This window comes from Podarcis liolepis (genome assembly GCF_965112155.1).
Source record: "Podarcis liolepis genome assembly, chromosome: 12".
NCBI lineage: Eukaryota > Metazoa > Chordata > Lepidosauria > Squamata > Lacertidae > Podarcis > Podarcis liolepis.
Window position 1 is genome coordinate 11585182 of NC_139563.1, and position 18765 is coordinate 11603946.

Consider the following 18765-nt stretch of genomic DNA (forward strand, 5'->3'; position numbering starts at 1 on the left):
ACAGGCCAAAAGGAAGCAACCCAATTTAACCGCAATACTATCCCATCTGAAAGGGTAAATGTGGATAAAAGCAGTTGGTGAGTGGGGTGCGACCTTAGTGTGTATCAGTTGATAGCTGTTTTACCTCCACCGTTGGCAGCAGTATGCCTCTAAACGCCAGTTGCTGAGAATCACAGGTGGCCAGAGTGCTGTTGTGCTTCTGTTGAGCTTGCCATGGGCATCTGGTTGGCTGCTGTGAGAACAGAATGCTGGACTAGATGATCCAACAAGCTTGTCTTATGTTCTTCCTATTAAGTTCAAATGTGTGCAGTGCCGAGTGTCAGCTAATGCACTTATATAACAAAGAATCAAGCTCAACCGTGCAGTGCTCAGCTTCAAAACAGCTTCCATTTCTACGGGATGAGCACCAAAAGCAGCTAATAACACACTATGGATAAATGATCTTTTTTGGAATGGCAGGTCTCTTTTTAAAGGCTTCAATACCGCATGACACAAAGTCTGACAATCCTGAACCTTTATTATTTACATTTTAGAAAATATTGGCATAAAAAAATAAACCTTTTTTTTAAAAAAGGCACAAGTTTTAAAAAAACTAACTTGACTGGAGTGTCAAATTGTAGTCTACTTTTAAAAAAACAGTCCACTGTCAAAACTGGATCCCACATTCTGTAATGCTAAATGGGCGTTTTACAACACTGTTATTTCTTACATGGCAAGCGGTAATTGAAAATCCTTTTGCGGTGCCTGAATGGCACTGCTTGGAGAAAAAGATTCGATGAGTTATCAGCCGTTGCCACGACTGACAGAGGTAAGGCCGGTAGTCCATATCTGCTTCACTGTGGTGTTTTCCTGAACTTTCAGATGTGTTCAGTGATTTCTGCATGATTGTTTGAGTTGTTGCAAACAAAACTAAGTGGTGCTCTCTTACAAGCTTCCCCAGGAACTGCGCACATCTCTTTAGGTTTGCTTCCTGCTGGCTAAGGTTCTCCCCTCCATTGACTCTGTCAATCCAATAAAAGGCTGATATACTGTCAATAATCAAGAGGCACAGGGAAGGGTGAGAGCAAAACATGTTTTCCAAAGAGAAAAGAGTAAGAAGCAGCTGAGCGCTGCTGCTGCAATTAACAAGGAAAAACCTCCCCAGACACTGCTTTATCATCTCTTCTGTGCTTTGGGGCAATCTGTGCTCCAGAATAGTCACTAAACGCAACAGGTCAAAATGGAAGTCTGTATCAATAAAAAGCACACCAACATCCAAGCCACCACCAGATTTTGGAAGAATGCAGCGGGCAATAAGATGATAGAGCATTTCTGTTTTTCCTGTTCCTTCTGGACCATGGAATTCAACAATATCTCCTGTTTAATAATGAAGAAGCAAATGTTTAAGCTAGGAAGGCATTTGCTATTCAAGACACCTTTCAAATGGCTCAGCTTTCAGCTGTAACACACACACACCTCTACCTGAAATCATGTGCAACTTTTCAGTACAATCAAATTCCCAATCCTATGCAGGTCTATTTAGAAGCAAGCCCCACTGGATTTGATTATTTTATTTTAATACAACAAACCAATACAGCTACACTTCTGAGAAGCAAGTGAATGTATTTTCTTTTCTTGATGTGTGTAACACACACTCATGCCAACCAATTTGTTCTCAGGCAGCAAGAGAAAAAAACTTTCCCTTCCAAAGCTAAGATAAAAAGAAAATGGGGAGCATAAATTTTAATTTGTTTGTTTGTTTACCATTCATCTTCCAATATGCCAGACAATTATTACTGTGAATATTTTAAAGGATGTGTATTTATTTACCATGAATAGGATATCCTTCATCAGCAAACAGACAAGGTTCCAGCGTCTTCAGAGAACTTCTGCCCTCAAGTCGTGCAAGCAGCTTTGAAACAAAGAGAAAGTCAACTTTACTGAAATCAATGAGTCAACAAGCTAAATGTATTGATTGTGCACAAAACTTAGTGTGAGTTCAATGGCTTCCCAGCAGCTGGTTTTAACTGCACTGCTGCATGTGCAATTAAAAGTATATCTCAATTACTTTTAAATTTCTAGACATGGCACCACCTATAGAATCCAAATAAAAACCTGTGGGCAGAAAAGCATGCATAAACAGAATACACTGTATCCTCAGTGAAGTCAGTTCAATAAAACTTGCTATTTTGGTTGATTTCTATGTATTTTCACCAAAATTATTTAAAGCAGCTTATAAAAGAAACTCTGTTACAATCTGAAATCCAGCAATAAAGTCTTAATGCTCTAAAAGCAACATTCTATTATATTGTATTAGCATATAATGCATCAATTGTAAGTGTTAGAGTAAGAGAGATATTAAACCAGACATAAAATAAATACAGAATCGCAAATTCCTCCTAAATATGACCACCGTGATTTTTAAAAGTTTGCAGGCTAGTGCTGAGGTAAGTCTCTTGAGTTGCAACAGTGAGTGCCATAGTGTTGAGGTCACTACTGCATTTCCCCACTGATCTTAGCTTCCTGATTAAAGATGGCTATTGCCAGGATTCTCTTGATTACAGAAGATGGAAAGCCTCATATAGGGAGTGGAGCTGTCAAATGCAGATTGGGCTCAGTCAGGCTAAATAGTTCAAAGCCATCACCTTGAATTGAATCTGAAAGTCAACAGAGCACAGACCAGCATGTACACACAGGGCCTGCTATCTGCCTGCTCATTATGCAAAAAATCAGTTATCCAAATGAAAAGAATGATGTCCAAACCTTGCTATACATGCTGCAGGTTTGGATATCCAAGTTTGCCCACTTCCTTGTTTGTGGTTTGCTGGTTAGCAGTAGTCATTTTTGGGCAGAAACCATGCATGTACAGAGCGGGGAGAGATCGTAAAAATTACATATTAGAAATATTCCCATAGGAATCCATGGAAATGTGGACTCATTATACGAATGCTTGTTTAACAAATGATTTTCAGGAAATGCATTTTGTTCAGTATGCAGCATGTATGTATATGGCTTGCCCCCCCCCCCCTATCAAGAAAGTGGCTGCCACATTCTGCACCAGCTGTTAGCTTCCAGGCATTTTGACAGCAAATGTCCTGCATAAAAGGCATTATTACACATTGGACCTTCAGTGTAACAAAGGCATGCATGGTGGTTGCTAGATTCCCCCAGTCCAGCAAATGTTAGTCTACATATTAAACAAAGCTGGCAAAACAATGGTTCAATCCACTGCCACCAACACATTTTCTAAAAAGAGTATCAGGCAATGCTCCTAAGCACTGAACAGGATTCATCAAGGATGAAGATGCAGATAAATACTGGACAGCTTTCTTTCCTAAGCACCCAGGATCTCTAAACAATCCCATTCCATCCTGCCTAGAGTGAGTTGCTGCTTGTTTGTCCTCTTCCATCTGGACCACCTGGGGAAAAAATATATTTGAGGGTCCTCAGTGTGCCAATACCTCCAGATGATCTCTCTGTAACTTCAGACAGATAAACTTAACAGCAAGGCAGAGGAACTGTTAACCTGACGACTTCCATAAAACATCTTCCTCCATTACTACTCCCCAACAAAAAAGATTGTGGTCTCACCTTATCTGGTTGTTGGCTGTGCCTAAATCTGAGTGATATAGAAAGACTAAGAGAATTGTACTGTCCAGTCCTTTTCGGTCAAGGGAAATGATAATCCAACTGGGGCAACTAAAGCAGCTTTGGTTCCAAATGCAGGCTGGATCGAAACACATGCATGTAGGCAGTCAAGAAAAGGTCAAACTATCTTTCTTCTTTATTTGCCCATTTGTCTTCTGCTGAAGCTTTCTAGATACAAACAGGCCATTTATTTTGGTCTGCAAGCTTCATGACATTTACCAAGAAATTCATGGACAGCACAGCCAGGGAGCCTAATGCAATATGGATTTTTGTGTTAGATGGACAAGTTTCTCAATTTAATGGTGTGTTTTGTATCAATACCACAAATGTCCTGGGGTACAAGGAGAAAGACACACACAAAACATAGTCACCATGACTAGGCACTATATACAGGGGAATATTCTGCCCTAATAGTCTTGCATCCAAGGTGATTTCATTCTTTAATTTGCATTAATTTTGATAGTCAATCTGCAATTTTATCATATAAGTTCTGCTCCTCATGCCATCTTCTGCACAAGAAGGTGGGTATTGAAGACCTTTAAAGCAGTAATATTGCAAATAATTATGACATATTCCAGTGTATCTCCCACACACAGAGAGAATCTAGGATTAACAAAACGAATATAGAATACTTAACCAAAGTTAAAATGCACAAGCAAATATGCTTCATATGAGACACAAAGACAAGTGTGGAAGTGGAAACATCACATACCGGAACGTTACACAAGAACTGCAAAAACGACACTTTGATTTTGGAGGAGGATGTCTAGGAGCCAGTGTCTGAATATGACAAACCTCCTGATAAATGCATTCAACCTAAGCTGTATCTGTTTGTGTCTTAGCCAGCACAAAGGTAGAGAATGACATTTTATTTAGTGTATTAGGTTTTTTTTTTAATTCAAGACTTCAATTTTGTAATATATCAAAACGCCTTTGAGGTGGGGCTGGATTAATTTCCCCTAAATTGTGACCGATACTTTGCTGGTTTTCTGATGTGTTAGTACTTTTAATTACAATTATGATTTTAACAGGAATTAATATATTTTTTAAAAAACCAGCACACTCGTATGGTCTGTGTAAGAGACTAGAGCAACTCATTCTTCTTTTTATCTGTATTCTATATATTTGGAGATGTACAGTATGTGTGAGGGGATCCTCACAGTGTCTAAGAGATTTAAGGGACAAAGGTTACAGTCACTTCATTATTATTCATTATTATTTATTTTATTTATCCAAAGATCCCAGGACAGTGTATTGCACAACATGAAAAACATAATACAGAGCATAATAATAAAATAATCATGATAACAGTCCCCTCCAAAATATTTAAGAAGCTATAGATTATTTAATGGTCAAAGGCCTGGGTAAAGAGGAATGTTTTTGCCTGGCGCCTAAAGGAATCTAATGATGGCACCATGCAAGCCTCTCTGGGGAGAGCAGTCCACAGATGGGAAGTCACCATAGAAAAGGCCCATTCTCGTGTTGTCACTCTTTGAAGCTTTCAGGGGGAGGGCACAGAGAAAGGCTCTGGATGACAAGCACCGGGTCTGACTTGGTTCGTAAGGGGACAGGCAGTCCTTAAGGTCCTCAGGTCCTAAGCACTTTGAATTGAGCCTGAAAACTACCGTATTTTTTGCACCATAACACTCACTTTTTTCCTCCTAGAAAGTAAGGGGAAATGTCTGTGCGTGTTATGGAGTGAATGCCTGCAGGTGGCAGGGGGGGTCTGCTGCAGTCGTGAGCAGAGGATCCATGGTTCCCCTTCCTTCCCTCCTCCATGGTTACAAAGCATGGATCCACATGGATCCTCAGGATTTTTGCATTGGGCTACTCCAAACTCACTGTCAGATCACATGTCTGTGGCCAAAGCATGAACCACAAAAATCATATATCCACTATTTCGTTTAGAATATTTTTTTTCTTGTTTTCCTCCTCTAAAAACTACGTGCGTGTTATGGTCTGGTGCGTGTTATAGAGCGAAAAATACGGTAATTGGCAGCCAGTGCAGTTGGCCCAGGACTGGGGTTATATGCTCAAACCATCTTGTTCTGGTGAGCAACCTGGCCATCAAATTTTGCACCAGCTGAAGTTTCTGAAAGGTCTTCAGAGGCAGCCCCAAGTATAATGTATTGCAGTAATGCAACCTAGAGGTTACCAGAGCATGGGCCACAAAGGTTAGGCTATCCCTGACCAGATAGGGGTGTAGCTAGGCCACCAGCTGAAGCTGATAGAAGGCCATCTGTGCCACCAAGGTCACAAGTGACAGTAATGGATCCAGGAGCACCTGTAAACTACATACCTATATGGAAACCATTACATCTGAGTTCACAGCCAATACATTCTGCACAGACTATCTGAAGGAGGGGCTTTAGTTAGTGACAGCACAGACACTTGGCATGTAGAAGGTCCCTGGTTCAGTCCCTGGAATCTGCAATGAAAAGGATCTGGAAGCAGGTAATGTGAAGAGGCCCTGGGGAGCCACCACCAGTCAGAGTAGATAATACTTAGCTTGTCTGATCTAGTGCAAGACAGCTTCCTATGCAACTCCATGGCTGCTGTTCTACCTCCTTCCCCTTTGCTAGCCACTCTCAAGAAGTATCCTACTCACTGTTTGTTACAGGCTAAATACGATTATATTATAATAAAGGTTCACATATTTTTCTCATATAACAGCGGGTGCTTATCTGGAGAACAGCGCATGCAAATTATTATGATAATTTAAGTACTAATGCACCTGTGCTTCTGATGTATGTTTACTTTCTAGGTTTTAAAGCAAAACAACTGCAGCCATTTAGCATCATGCTGTGTACGATGGGCAACATCCCAGGGGAGTCAGCTAACGGTTTTACAGAAAGAAAAACCCAACAAAAGCCAGCTTCTGTGCTAACCATCTTAAGCCAAACTGTTAGGATATTAAATATTAATCCCTACAATGGACTATTAAATACTGTATTTTTTATCCATTCCAAAGAGAGTTTGAAATTTTTACGAACCTAACAAATTCCACTGCAAGAACACCCCCAGCTTTTATTTAATCCCATTGTTGCTGAAAGGACTTCACAGCATTCTCTCTCCCCTCCATCATTATATTTTCACAACAGCTCTGTGAGGTAGCCTAGGCTAAGATAGCAACTGGACCAAAGTAAGGCTTATGTAGTCCAACACGCCTAACCTCTACAGCACACTAGAGACATGGACAAATGGTCAAAATGGAACTCGGATGTAACGGAAATGAAGTACTCTTCTTAATAATCATTTGATGGTTATATAAACTTTTGGAAAACGGAGACTGCCAATTTCTGTACCCCCAGGAGCCACTCTGTACTGAAGACAGCAGTTCCCAAGGCTCAGAGGGGGGTTGGTTTTACTGTATTCTGAAGCTGGCATCTATCAGTAAGACTTGGCTCCATCTTGGATTGAGCGAGGTCAGAGGTCCTTGCTGGGAACTGTTGTCTGGGAACTGCCAATGGCCAAAGGAGTACTTGGCTTCATCGTGGACAGTGAAGTCTAGCGGCTCAACCCACTCGCCTTAGAGTTCCTTAGTGGGAAGTCCAAGAATGAGGGCAAAAAAGTCTGAATAAACCCGGCACCATGTTATTTCTTATTATATGTGCTAATCTTTTTGGATGCAGTTGTACTGTACAAACTTTTTCTCCGCCACTCTGAGAACCTCTTTCAAGTAGGATATGGAATACCCTAAATAAATTAGTAACAGCTTCACATCTATGGAGCAAATGCACTTCAGACATATATTGAATCTACAAACAATAGAATTGTAGACTTCTATATGTAAAAAAGAAGAGGAGTCAAATCTCTTTATCATTTGTAAACACAGGGAACTGCCTCACACTAGATCAGACTACTGGTCGGTCTAGCTCTGTACTGCCTACGATGACTGGCAGCAGCTATCCAGGACTGCAGAAAGTCCTGCCTGGAGATGCCAAGGATTGAATCTGCATACAAAGCAAATGTTCTACCACTAAGTCATGGCTCCTCCCCAAGTTTTGGTACAGCCACCAGGGACCAGAGCTCACAACTGCCATCCTGAAACCAGGGTGTGTGTCAAGTTAGGTTTGCATAGTGCTGTCACTGACTCAATAGCATCTTGTAAACCTGGCCCTGCCATCTTCCTCCCCACCCCTTGGAAGCGATTGTAGAAGATAAATGACTGGCAGAAATTTGCCCATTATGGCATTGACAGGGCAAATGCTTCACATTTTTCATATTCACCTGTCATTATGATGCTTTCCCCTGACTACTTAATTAGGTGGGTGGAGCTTTTCCTGGCCTCAAAATCTGTTTGTCATGTTGCTATGACATAAGACACAAAGAGAGGAAAACGTGTGGCAATACTATATCCAGGACCTTCTTTTATGGAGCCACTTCCCAGAGAAGTCCACCGGGCCAGCTTGCTGCTGATTGTGAGGTTGGTTGGAGACAGTCTGTAGCAGATTCTGGCTGTGTTTGGATGGCTGTCAGTCACCTCAATACGTCAAGATATGAACTCCAGGGCCCGCAAGGCAGCTGCTCTGCTCCTCCCTGCTGCAAGCCACAGAGAGGGAAACAGGTCTTCAGTTAACTATGGTTTCCTATTACTCCTAGTTAACGACGTCCAAGCAAGAACACTAAACTAGGGCTTTATATCCAGGGTTGTTTGGAAGCCGTTAACCAGAGCTTTCCTTTTCAGACATACAGTGGTACCTCGGGTTACGTACTTAATTCGTTCCGGAGGTCCGTTCTTAACCTGAAACTGTTCTTAACCTGAAGCACCACTTTAGCTAATGGGGCCTCCCGCTGCTGCCACGCCGCCGGAGCACGATTTCTGTTCTCATCCTGAAGCAAAGAAATAATAACCCGAGGTATTATTTATGGGTTAGCGGAGTCTGTAACCTGAATCATATGTAACCTGAAGCGTATGTAACCCGAGGTACCACTGTAAAGGTAAGCAACACTTAACTGAAGTCTTGCTTCCTGGCTCATGCAGGCGAGGATATAAGTGTGGCCACGAGAAACAGGCCCACATCTCAGTTTATGAAGCAGAGGCATGGCAGTCCAAAGGCAGCTGCTGGGTGAACATGTACGATCTTTTGTTTGTTGCTTTATCCTCAGTTTATTTAAAGTCTTTTTATACCACCTTTTGGTTTTGGAAAGGAAGGCGTTACTGAAATGCAGGTGGAAAAACAAGTAAGAAACAAAAACCGTGTGAGGGGCCAGAGTCTCATATAAGCCGCCTTGTGAGAGCTGAAAGATGGGTTAGAAAATTTCCAAGTGTCAAGGCCTATTCCAGCTGCACACCTCCACATGGTAACCTACCATCAACCATCCTGTGGAGAAGGTTCCTGAAGGTTTAAAAATATATCGTTGGCTGCCTTTTTCTGTTTTCTTTTCTATATTTCACCTTCAGAGACTGTGTACCACTGTCTCTATGTGTGTGTGGCTGGGAAGAGGCAGAAGCCCAGCTTGAGGACTTCCCGACAGCGTCTGTAGCTGACCCCTGCTGGAAACAGGATGCTGGGTTGTGTCAGTCTTCCCCACCCGCTAGAGGCAATGGGAGAGACCCTCCCCCCGCTCCCCTCACGGCGAGAGAGTGGCCGGGGGAGGGGGCGTGCGCGTGCGTCATTCTCTGCCTCACCTGGGCGCCCGACTCCGCCTTCCCGAGCCCGTCAGTCATCGCTCGCGGAGGGAAACCCGCAGCAACGGCAGCTCATAACCGTAAAAGGAGGGAGGCGCCAACGGCCTCACATTCCGGCGCGCAGGCGTCGCCGGAACTGCCGCGCACGCGCTCTTCTCGGATCTGGGGGGGGGGGGGGAGGAAGGAAACTTCATTGCGGGGCGTCCGGGCCTCCTTCGCGGATGCTCTGCCTCGCGCATGCGCAATTCCGGCGCGTCTCTGACTGACAGCTTGTTATTCCGACGCTTTCCAGTTTGGAGCATCTCCCGCTGCGCGTATGGAAGCGCTCCTGAGTGGAGGCTTGCTTCTTTCTTTCTTTTTGCAATGCGACCGAAGGGTTTCCATTTTATGTTTTACATTTCAAGCGGGAGTCTTGCTTGGTGCTCAACCTTCTGCTCTGCAGGGCGGGCACGCTGGTTGCTCGTGCCCAGCAGTTCGGGGCGCGCTTACTCACGAGTAACCTGAATTCAGTAGCCTGGCAGTGAACTCCGCGTGTTTGCTCGGAAATCACTCTATGTTCGGTGGGACTCGCTCATACGAACAAGTCTTAGCCTCCACTTATTTACCCGAGAGTAAGATCCACCACAGAGCCTAGGACTTGCCGATCGGAGGTTCGAGTCCCCGCGACGGGGTGAGCTCCCGTTGCTCGGTCCCTGCTCCTGCCAACCTAGCAGTTCAAAAGCACCTCAAAGTGCAAGTAGATAAATAGGTACCGCTCCAGCGGGAAGGTAAACGGCGTTCGTTTCCGTGTGCTGCTCTGGTTTGCCAGAAGCGGCTTAGTCATGCTGGCCCCATGACCCGGAAGCTGTATGCCGGCTCCCTCAGCCAATAAAGCGAGATGAGCGCCGCAACCCCAAAGTCGTCCGCGACTGGACCTAAGGTTCAGGGGTCCCTTTATCTTTAAGATCTACTGGATTCAGTAGGATTTACTATATTTTGGATTAGACGTTAGGATTTCGGCCAAAAACCATTTTAAGCAAACTTATGTGAAGCGTAAAACCTGTTAAACATAATGGGATAAGTGAGTAAATACGTGTAAGATTTCAATTTTAGGTGCATACAGAAACCCACAATTTATGCACATTTAATTTTTGTGCATTCTTTTTTAGGTGTGTGGCAAAAAAAGGGAGTGGGGAGCCACTATCACCCGAAAAATGACTTATGGCAATCTCACTCACCATTGAACCCAATGGGTTGAGACTTGGCCTTAGGCGTGATCCCTGGAACATAATCCCCATGTAAGTTGTGGGCATACTGTATTCAAATGTTTAGAATTAAAACTTGTTACAAGGTGAGCCTTAGTGTGAACAAGTAAAACCCCTGAAATGTTGAATAGCAGCAAGGCAAGAGCCTGACCAGAACTTGGGGGGGGGGGGGAGGATCAATCATATTTCGTATTTCTCTTGCTGCTTATAAAGACACACTTTCCTTTTAATTGCATTCATGGGGCATTCCGTGGCAGGATCCTTAAGCACTTTGCAAATAAGAGCAAATTAATCCTCTTAATATCCCAAGAGAGAGCATACATTAAATTACTAAGGTAATTGAACAAAGATACAATTACCTTTGTCTAGCAGAGGAACTGCAAGAACCAAAGCAATCATTCCATGGATATTGTACAGGGAAGGAGATATTTCCAATTTCTCTCTGTGTGTGACTGTGCAATTTCCCCTGAAATAAACAGCACCTGTTCAATCAGATTTCCAGCTGCAACTTTTAACATGGGGCATTAGGCATATATAATATTTTATTTTTGAGAGGGAGTCCTGGGTATGATTAATAGGATTTCCTGTTTTACTGAGCCTGCTCCTATGCCTTTGGTAGAAGAAAAATTAAGCAGGAGTAGCCATTCCTGGGACAGTGATGGGAATAGCTTTACCTCAGGTTCTGCATCTTCAGCCCCACCCCTCGATTAGCAAAGTATCTTAAATAAAGCAGACAGAATCCAGAGAGGAAAGAAAATCCTGAAACACTCTGCTGAAACTGAATGAAAACTGTAATTTGAGGAGAAAGTTTTTTTGTCATTCTTACTTAAGGCCTTGTACGTATCAGGGAGACATTCAACCAAACATGCAGAGGAGAAGATTCCTTCAGAACTACACAGCCAGTCAGAGTGCATGTTACCTTCATGAACATCATGCCACTCTGCCTAGTTGCTAAGCAACATCTCCATTCCCCACCATGGTTAGATGACCCTTAACACTAACAGAGGTAACCCATATGGAATGATGATCCTTGCTGTTACTCAGATGGGAGGCGCTCAAAGCAGACAGATTTGACTAGCAGTTAGAATTATCTGTAGCATCCATATCCTCTGCTAGGTGGCTGGTACCTGGAGATGCAGGGGACAGAAACCTGGACTTTGTGTATGCAAGGCAAATGCACTACCACTGAGCTACAGCTCTTCTCTAAAGAAGGAGAGAGCAAGGTGCATGGGGATGGTGGGGTAGAAATCTAGAAACATAGGAAACTATTGTACTGGGTCTGCCTGGCTCAGTATTTTTTAAACTGCCTGGCAAGGGCTGTCCATGATGTCCAAGACGAGTCCTAGCCCTACCGGAGAAGCCGGAGATTGAATATGGCAGCCTCCATGTGTGACAACATGTTCTCTAGCATTGAGCTAGAGCAGGGGTAGGCAAACTAAGGCCCGGGGGCTAGATCCGGCCCAAATGCCTTCTCAATCTGGGCCACGGACGGTCTGGGAATCAGCATGTTTTTACATGAGTAGAATGTGTCCTTTTATTTAAAATGTATCTCTGGATTATTTGTGGGGCATAGGAATTTGTTCGTTTCTTTCCCCCAAAAAAATATAGTCCGGCCCACCTCATGGTCTGAGGGATGGTGGACTGACCCCTTGCTGAAAAAGGTTGCTGACCCCTGAGCTAGAGCTCTTTCTCAGCTGTGAATAATACAGAACCTGGCATGCAGCTGAATCTGTAAAATCACAGATATCCATTCTTTAAAGAAGAAGTTTCTAGCCATCATTACTAAATGGAAAATTTGGAAAGGAACGGGCAGAAGTGTATATTTAATCTAATTTAGGCAAGTTCTCTCCATGTAATGTGAAGTGTTTGTATAATTTGGGATTCCCCCTCCATTCTGTGCAGTACTGCAGCTCCTCTGGAACCAACTTTGTTTTAAGATGCGATAGAAAGGAGATGTTATAAAGCAGTAGGTAGAGTACATGCATTTCATGCAGAAATGTTCCAGGCTCAAACTTTCCCCACGCCCCAGAGAGTGCACCTCCAGTGAAAGGATTTCAAGTATCAGGAACAGGAAAGTCTAGATGGACAAAAGTCTGAATCAATGTAAGGCCTTGTTATGCTGTCCATCTGCACTATGATGCGACTGAGACGAGATTGGATTGCCAGAAAGATAAAACTACAAGCCGCAGTCAAAACATGATGCATGAAGAATGGCACAGTGGAAACCAGCCAAAATGGCTCAGACTAATCAACCATAAAGCATAAAAGAAAGATGGCAAATTGAAGCAGCTTGTTTGCATAAGATCTCTTAGTGCAGATACAGGAAAAGGCGAGAAGAGTAGCAATATCCTATTTCTATGGCTGCTCACCCAGATGCCAGTTATAATTAACTGGCATTTTAAATGTCTTTTGCTCTTTAAACCATGTAAGAAAAAGATCACTTTGTTAACTATCGACAGCAGCCTTTTTCATGGGGCGTATGCAAGAGAATGAAAATCATCCAACATTAGAACAGCCATGAGTTCTAAGCCATTCGTTACTTAAACCTGGGTTGGTTCTTTCGTGTGGAGAACCTCCATATCCCACCAAACACAGGTATATTATATTCATGTTATCCCAACGAAAATATGCAGAGCCTGTTTGCAGCTATATGTATCGAGGCAGAGATTTTGACTTCACCAGTGGGAAAGTACGTCTCTCCATTAGGCCTGCTCTTCCCTGAACTGACATCTGGGGCCAGCCATTCCATCAGGCTGCCTATCTTCTCAGTGGGAGACATAGGAAGCAGAAGGTACATTTCATTAGCTTTGCTGGAGGCCCAGCTCCATCAGGCACTTCCTGCTCCTGAACTGTGCCAGCTGGTCATAACGGGAATAACTGTTTAGAAACTGGTGCCTGAGTTCTGATTTTTATTATCCTTTTCCCCTTGTGTGTCATGTTGTTGTTGTTTTTTAGATTGTGAGCCTGCGGGTAGGGACTGTCTTGTTTTGATTGTATGTAAGCTGCTCTGGGAACCTTTTTGGCTGAAGAACGGGAGCAAATGCTTTGAATAAATAAATAAAGCACTGTCAGCTTGCCCTGGCCTTCACCACCCTAGGAAATGAATGCTTGTTGAAGATGCTAGACAATCCCTGATAGCAGATCTAAGGCCTGGTTTTACAGCAGATACCAGGGTTCAAGGAAGTTCATAATGTAAGGTCTCTCCTGTCATATTAAAGGTAAAGGTGAAGGACCCCTGACAGTTAAGTCCAGTCACGATCAACTCTGGGGTTGCAGTGCTCATGTCGCTTTACTGGCCGAGGGAGCTGACGTTTGTCCGCAGACAGTTTTTCTGGGTCATGTGGCCAGCATGACTAAGGCGCTTCTGGCAAACCAGAGCAGTGCACAGAAACACCATTTACCTTCCCGCCGGAGCGGTACCTATTTATCTACTTGCATTTTGACGTGCTTTTGAACTGCTAGGTTGGCAGGAGCTGGGACCGAACAACGGGAGCTCACCCCGTCGTGGGGTTTCGAACCGCGACCTTCCGATCGGCAAGTCCTAGGCTCAGTGGTTTACACCAGTGTTTCCCAACCTTTTTTGGGCAAAGGCACACTTGTTTCATGAAAAAAATCTCGAGGCACACCACCATTACAGCCCCGTGACGTCAGCGCGCAGCGTCACGCCGGGAGGGACATGAATTGCTAGCAAATTACATAATCACCTCCTTGAGGGCTGGCTCATCTTCTCCGAAGGCAGAACCCCATTAATTAACAGCACAGACTCACACCATAGCCAAGACGAGGGGGGAAAACCTCAGTCATGCACAGTCATGCACATGTGGGGGCTAAATGAGGACGAAGACCAGGCAGAGAGCAGGGTTCAAATCACCCCACCTGGCCAGGACAATCCCTGGGTGCTCCCTTGGGCCACTCGCCTGACCTACCTCGCAGGGCTGTTGTTGCGAGGATAACACGGGGAGAACCACGCGTGCCCCCGGGAGCTCCTTGGAGGAGAAAGCGGGCGATGAATGCAATGCACGAAATATATGAGAGGCGACCAGGTTTTGCAGGTGAGGGGCCCCCGCCAGCCTCCGCTTCCAACACCCGGCGCAACGACGCCAAAGTTTCCCCCCGGGCTCGGCTCGGGGAGCAGCGCTGCTCCCCCCCCGGCTCCCCTTCGCCCTCCCGGCTCTCTCTGCCGCCCACTGGGGACCCCCCTCACCTGCCAAGTCCGGAGCGCCGGTGGAAGTTGCATGCATGCATGCAGGGCGCCGCGTTGCCATTGCATTGCACTGCACTCCATGCAACGCCTGCACGCATGCATTGCCTTGCACGCCCGCCAAGGGGTCTCCCCGCGGTCCGATGCGTCCCCTCCGGCGCGGATGCAGCATTGCAAAAATAAAAAAACCCCCGACGCAGCCCTACCTGGGGGGCAGCCTCCGCCTCCGCGGGGATCCCCGGGCTCCATCCTGCCGCCCGATCTCCGCGGGGGCGCAGGCAGGCTGCACGGGGTCTGCGCAGAAGAGCCCCTGCCCGCCCGGCCGCCGCCGCTGCGCTCATTCCATGGCCAGGAGAAGAGCTCTTCAAACAAAATGCCCGGCCCGCCAGGCCACGCTGGGAAACGTAGTTTGCGCACCCCGCGTGGGCGCGGAGCCCAAGGGCGAGGGGACTACGGATCCCGGCAGCCCCCGCACCGGGGACAGAGGGGGAGAGGCCGGGTGCAGGGATGGAGGGACGGGTGGGCGAGCAAGTGAGTGAGTGGCAGCCGCCAAGCCTTGGCCGAGAGCCAGGAAGGGCCTCCCCGGAGGAGGAGGAGGGAGGCGCAGAGCGGGAGGGAGGGAGGGAACCCCAGGGGTCATCTAGTGACGGCGCCCCAATCGAAAATTTGACTTTAAAAAAAAAAATCTTTCGAATTTTTTAATTTTTCCCGCGGCACACCAGGCAACATCTCGCGGCACACTAGTGTGCCGCGGAACAGTGGTTGGGAAACACTGGTTTACACCACAGCACCACCTGCGTCCCTTTAGCGCCACCTGTCATATTAAGTTATGCCAATCTTTTTACTCATGCCATGATCTACAGTAATTTCCAGCAAAGTTCAGATTGGCACACTCCTATGTGCAAAGTCTAGGGCGGTCCCCACAGCTCTCGGCATGTTGACATCCATCTGGCTTGGGAAACAGCACCTGCTGTGGCTGTAGAGACTGATACAGGAGAGACATGTTTTGTTGCAGCTGGGGCAGATGAACGGCTGTGCTGCTGCAGATGCACCGTGAAGTTTCTTCTGTCTGTGCTCCTCCCAGCAGTCATTCCTCTTCTGGTCACTGCTGTGGATACACAACCTGACTTTCAGCACTGCCTGTGTTGTAACAGCACCTGCAGGTTGCATTCTGTACAACTTAAAGCGTAATAATGCTCCCCGCATCCTTGATAGGTGTTCACATCTCTCCCCTCTTCCACTTGCCATGTTGTCCTTCATACTAGGAAATGAGTAGTATGTTTAGTAAGCTCAAGTCAGCACCCCTGCAGGCCAGTTTATGCTGCATAAGGAAGGCATATGTGGGCTGTGCTTTAAGAAGGGAATGTTTAAAGTTGAATAGCAGCCTGAGGGCAGAAGAAGCTGCCTGTGAATTTCCCCCCTGCTCATTTTCTAACTAAGATTACATGTCATTCCCCACAAGCTCGGGCCAAGAGGGACACTTGTTTCCATGAGTCACACACAGCGAATGTGGGTCGTTTGTGATGAGAAGCCTGATGAAAGCGAAGCTTTGCACTACAGGCAGCAACAAGGGAGCTCCTTTAACACTTCTGGGTAAGTATGCCTTTCATAGCATGAAATACCGTAAATGCATGACTCACAATTCTTTAATGGCAGAAACGACTTTTCAGGCTACTGAAATCATTTCAGTGAAATGAGGTATTTGAGAGCGCATGAATGCCCCACAAAGAAGCCTGGGAATGTAGTTTACCCTGGGAATGTAGTTTACCCTTCACAGAACTACAAATTCCCAGCACCTTTAATAAGCTAAACAGTGCCCAGGGTTTTTTGAGGAAAGTCATGTGTTTGCTGCCCAGGAATGGACTTTTGTGTGAAAGCACTTCAGTTCTGCTACTGCAAACAAATGCCTAGGCTTCTAGTGTGCTCGGAGACACCCTATTCTTTAATTCTCAACAATATGTCTTTTGCACCTGGCTCTGCGGTTCTAGTAAAAAACTAAACAAAGCACATCTGACACGTCTGAAGTCTGCTGTTCCAAACTGTAGACCCAAAGGAGGGTGTGTGGGAGTGGTTGGGTGCAGGGATACCAAAGAAGGATGCCAAAAACAGCAGAATGGCCAGTTCTAGTGTTTTATTAAAGACCTATTAAAGAAGCCTGCCAGGTTGCCTAGTCTTTGCTGACAAGGGATGGGCACTGCAGCAAGGAGATGGCTTGTCCGTGCCCAAGCAAACGTGCATCCATTCTTTATACACAAAGCAGCACCTGTCATTACACCTGACTAGATGAGGGCACAGGTGGCAAATACCCAAACCTTACAGATAGCTCCCCTTTCTGGGCTCAGATCCCAGCACCCCAAGCCCACACGGATAACATCAAAGCACGCCAATTAGCTTTAAGCAAGTGAATATAAGCACGTATGAGCTCATTGCTACAACAACTACCAATTAATTGTGGGGCTATCTTGACTGCCAAGATGGCGTTCGCAAAGCTTCTGGAACATTTATCTTTGGTTCGACACATCTGCCCACCCCGATTTATATGGCAGAGAGAATGCAAAGTGGGGAGTTTAAGATTGCAGTTGGGGATGATGTGGGCTGGAGTTCAATGGGGATTGTCTGTAAAACGCGGAAAGCTGGAGAGAGGCAGAACCGTGGATGGTGTCTTTTTTTAATCCAAGGCTGCTGCGGCTATGGGAGAAGTATGACCTTCTTGCGGTGTCAATGCTATGATCCCCTCCATCGTAGGCTCAGGTTGTATATATATGTAAATAAACCATATACTGTATCATAAAACACTACAGTCTCCACTGCTCCTCATTTTCCAGAAGGAAACATGAACCTTGGGTAAGCTGGAATCTTTAGAAGACACCTGAAGGCAGACCTGTGTAGGGAAGCTTTTCAATGTTTAATGTTTTTTATGTTTTTATATATGCTGGAAGCTGTCCAGAATGGTTGAGGCAAATAATAATAATAATAATAATAGGCTGGGGTGGTGTGCAGCAATATCTTAAATAAGGCTGCCTAGCCCCACCTACCCGAGAGTAAGCCTCACTGAATTTAATAGGGCTTACATTTGAGTGCACACAATTAGGATTGTGCTGTAGATACATATTTTAAATTCTGAACACTATACAGTATTATAGATTGAAGCTGAGATGCGTAAATGTCCCTCCCCCTGCCTTATGGTGCGTCCTGAAATGTTTTTTTCTCAAATGGCTGGTAAATTTTTCTCCCCTTCATCTTTTTGCTCCCAAAGTTCATCTTAGCTTTGTCTACTGTGAGAAGGATAACAGAGCCTGTTAAGAGACTAAACAAGATAGCATTTGTAAAAGCTCTAAATAGAATCAAACTGCAAGAACAAGAGGAAGAAGGACTTGCATGTTGGTGTTGTGGGCTCTCCTTTGATTTCATAATTTCAAAAGTTTACCTGTGAGTTTCTGCATAACTTATGGAAGAAGGCTTAGCTTTGTAATGGCTAATGTGTTAAAATGCATTCGGTGTTCAAAGCCCATTAATACATTGATGGATCAAAACAAACAAAAGATAAAACGCCACATTAAACTCAGCAGTTCTCCGTTCAAAAAAGCAACCCTTCATTTTATAATGGACGATAGTAGCTCAAAAATGACAGTTAGATCCGACAACACTTTCCTCCCTAGATTTACATAAGGCAGAAAATCAATTGCACTGGACTTTATGGTTGTTTCTGCTTCATCATCTCCATGTGAGCTCTGTTTGATCTCTTTTCTTATAACAGGTGCCACCAATTAATGAGAAATCAACTGCTATGGGAAACTCTTTTGTATGTGAAGCAAAATGTGAAGGTGAAAATTCTACTTCCCTTGTTTGCAAAAACTAAGGGAGTTTGGCTTATGGCAATCGTCAAAAATATTTGTGAACTTCTTGGGCTGAGCTAATATTTCTTGCACAGTGTCATATTTTAGGATTGTTCTGCTCCCTTCGCATGGAATACAACCATAACCATATCCTACATAATGTCACACATTACGTTGAGAAGTTTCATGGGTTCCAGCATGCACTCTGGGTTGGTTTTCCTGGAA

General features: G+C 45.0%; 1 protein-coding gene and 1 long non-coding RNA gene across 3 annotated transcripts; one reads left to right on the forward strand and one right to left on the reverse strand.

Moving 5' to 3' along the window:
• Positions 1 to 499: 499 nt before the first annotated feature.
• Positions 500 to 9396, reverse strand: XRCC2 (X-ray repair cross complementing 2). Its single transcript, XM_083467243.1, has 3 exons — positions 9260 to 9396; positions 1810 to 1891; positions 500 to 1356 (listed from the first exon to the last, which is right to left on the reverse strand). The coding sequence occupies exons 1-3, from the start codon at positions 9296 to 9298 to the stop codon at positions 647 to 649; spliced, it is 831 nt and encodes a 276-aa protein (XP_083323369.1). The 5' UTR covers positions 9299 to 9396; the 3' UTR covers positions 500 to 646.
• Positions 9397 to 9461: 65 nt separating this feature from the next.
• LOC310689590 lies at positions 9462 to 18765 on the forward strand. Of its 2 annotated transcripts, none has more exons than XR_014517534.1 (3): positions 9462 to 9573; positions 16167 to 16297; positions 18462 to 18717. It is a non-coding gene; the product is annotated as an uncharacterized lncRNA (long non-coding RNA). The 2 variants fall into 2 exon arrangements; XR_014517535.1 differs by lacking the exon at positions 9462 to 9573 and adding an exon at positions 10408 to 10536 and having other exon boundaries at positions 18462 to 18765.

Bases quoted from the DNA above. Each gene is read 5' to 3' on its own strand.
- XRCC2 (XM_083467243.1), bottom strand. From the start codon at position 9,298: ATGACTGACGGGCTCGGGAAGGCGGAGTCGGGCGCCCAG. The intron at 1,892-9,259 runs GTGAGGCAGAGA...TTTGTTTCAAAG, and splicing joins AGGCGGAGTCGGGCGCCCAG to CTGCTTGCACGACTTGAGGG. The intron at 1,357-1,809 runs GTAAATAAATAC...ATTATTAAACAG, and splicing joins TGAAGGATATCCTATTCATG to GAGATATTGTTGAATTCCAT.